General features: G+C 47.4%; 1 protein-coding gene across 1 annotated transcript; it reads left to right on the plus strand.

Moving 5' to 3' along the window:
• Positions 1–681: 681 nt before the first annotated feature.
• LOC110580806 (cationic amino acid transporter 3-like) lies at positions 682–2,217 on the plus strand (the record flags this gene model as incomplete). Its single annotated transcript, XM_044912508.1, has 1 exon — positions 682–2,217. A coding segment is annotated over exon 1 (1,536 nt), but the record flags the coding sequence as incomplete, so codon positions are not given.
• Between the last annotated feature and the right edge of the window lie 6 nt (positions 2,218–2,223).

Below are 2,223 nucleotides of genomic sequence, written 5' to 3' on the forward strand. Positions count from 1 at the left end.
TGAATGGATGATGCAGACTGAGGAGAAAAGGGGTCACAGTGTCATCTGACCTTGACTAGCTGATGTAGGGGCTATCGGTTTATGACTGGGGGGTCCAAATTTATATTTTAACCTCAGATGTTATTTTCAAAATGGGTCTGTAATTGCAACAAGGCTGACCAGTCCATGAATTAACCTGTCATAACTCACACCCAAGCACTACTCACACATCCCATGTGAGAATTACTCTACAGCGATTCATGCCCTGTTGCCCTATAGCTTAATTAGTACATGACGCTACATGAGTTAGATGAACCCAAGTTGGAATATATCAAGTGGTATGTTAAAAAGCAGAATGTTGGGAGCCATTGGCCCTTTTACTGGAGGGAAGGCAATACTGATTTTCCTCTGATGTCTTTGGTGTCAGTTTCTATGATATTTGAAACTGCAACAACTTCTGAGCTTTAGTTGCTTGGTTGAACACCATTGTTCAGTAAATATTTATTGTTTACTTAGGGATTATGGAGGGATAGCCCATAACAGAAAAAATATGAAACAGTAGATTTGAAGCCTGAGCAACAGAACTTGGCAGCCCCAACCCAACTCAGCTTAACTCAGCCTCATTGAACCTGATCCCAGACTCTCCACTCCTGGGCTTGCTACAGATCTCTGATCCTAGAATCCTCTTCACTTCCAGCTAGAATGCTGTGTCAGGCCCTTCGCAGAATTTGTCAAAAGCTGGTACGCAGACGAATGTTGGAGGAAGACGTGAATGAGATGGCCCCTGCCAGAAGACTGACCACTCTGGATTTAGTGGCACTGGGTGTGGGCTGCACAGTGGGAGTAGGTGTGTTTGTCCTGGCTGGTGAGGTGGCTAGAGATATAACAGGACCATCCATTGTGATTTGTTTGTTGGTAGCCAGCCTATCTTCTATATTGGCTGGGCTGTGCTATGCAGAGTTTGGTGTCCAGGTTCCCTATGCTGGCTCTTCATATCTCTACACTTATGTCACTATGGGTGAACTCTGGGCTTTCATCACTGGCTGGAACCTTATCATCTTCTTTGTTGCTCATACAGCCACTGTGGCCCGGGCTTGGACCTTAGCTTTTGACAATCTGCTTGGGAACCAGATCTCTCAGACCCTGCATGAGAGCATCTCACGGAATATTCTCCAGGTCCTTGGAGAAATTCTAGGCTTCATTGTTGTGGGCCTTATGTTGTTGCTCATGGAATTGCTGACACTGAGGAATAGGTGGATTTTCCTGGTTTCCAAAGTGTTCACATTGGTGAAACTTTTGGTTCTCAGTTTTGTTATCATCTCTGGCTTCATGAAGGGGGACCTGCACAACTGGAAGCTCACAGAAGAGGACTACATAAAGGCTGGACTCAATGACACCTCTAGCGTGGGGCCTCTGGGCTCTGGAGGATTCATGCCTTTTGGCTTCAAGGGGATTCTCCGTGGAGTAGCTATCTGTTTCTATGCATTTATTGGTTTCAGCATTATTATTACCAGAGTTGAAGAAGTCCAGAATCCCAGGCGTTCCATCCCCATGGGAATTGTGATTTCACTGCTCATCTGCTTTTTGGTGTATTTTGGAGTCTCTGCGGCACTTACACTCATGGTGCCTTACTACCAGCTTCGACCTGGGAGCACCTTGCCTGAGGCATTTCTCCATATTGGCTGGGCAACTGCCTACTATATTGTAACTTTTGTATTCCTCTGTAGTCTTTCTGTCAGCATCTTTGGCTTTGTGTTCCCCATTCGTAATCTGATATACATGATGGCACAGGACGGCCTCCTGTTCCCTGTCCTTGCCAGAATCCAAACCAGCACATACATGCCTAATGTGTCCACTGTAATCTTGGGCATTATCATAGGAATCATGGCATTCTTCTTTGGACTCACTGATCTTCTCGATCTCATGTCAGTTGGGGCCCTGCTAGCTTACTCCCTGATGGCTCTTTGTGTTCTCATCCTCAGGTATCAGCCTGAAAGGAGGAATGGGGTAAAAGAAGCACAGGTGCAAGAGGGGAACAGACCTGCAGCTGAGGCGCTGACTCTACAGGGACTATTCTTTCCAGGCAGCCCCACCCCCACTCCACTCTCTGGCCGGGTTGTCGTTGTTTGCTCCTCACTGCTTGTTCTGCTGCTGACTCTTCTCTGCCTGGTGCTGGCCCAGTGGCCAGGTCTGCTCCCTGGAGACCCAGCGCCGATCACAGTGGTTGTGCTGCTCCTGGTGCTC

This window comes from Neomonachus schauinslandi, unplaced genomic scaffold (genome assembly GCF_002201575.2).
Source record: "Neomonachus schauinslandi unplaced genomic scaffold, ASM220157v2 HiC_scaffold_4207, whole genome shotgun sequence".
In the NCBI taxonomy this organism is placed as follows: Eukaryota; Metazoa; Chordata; class Mammalia; order Carnivora; family Phocidae; genus Neomonachus; species Neomonachus schauinslandi.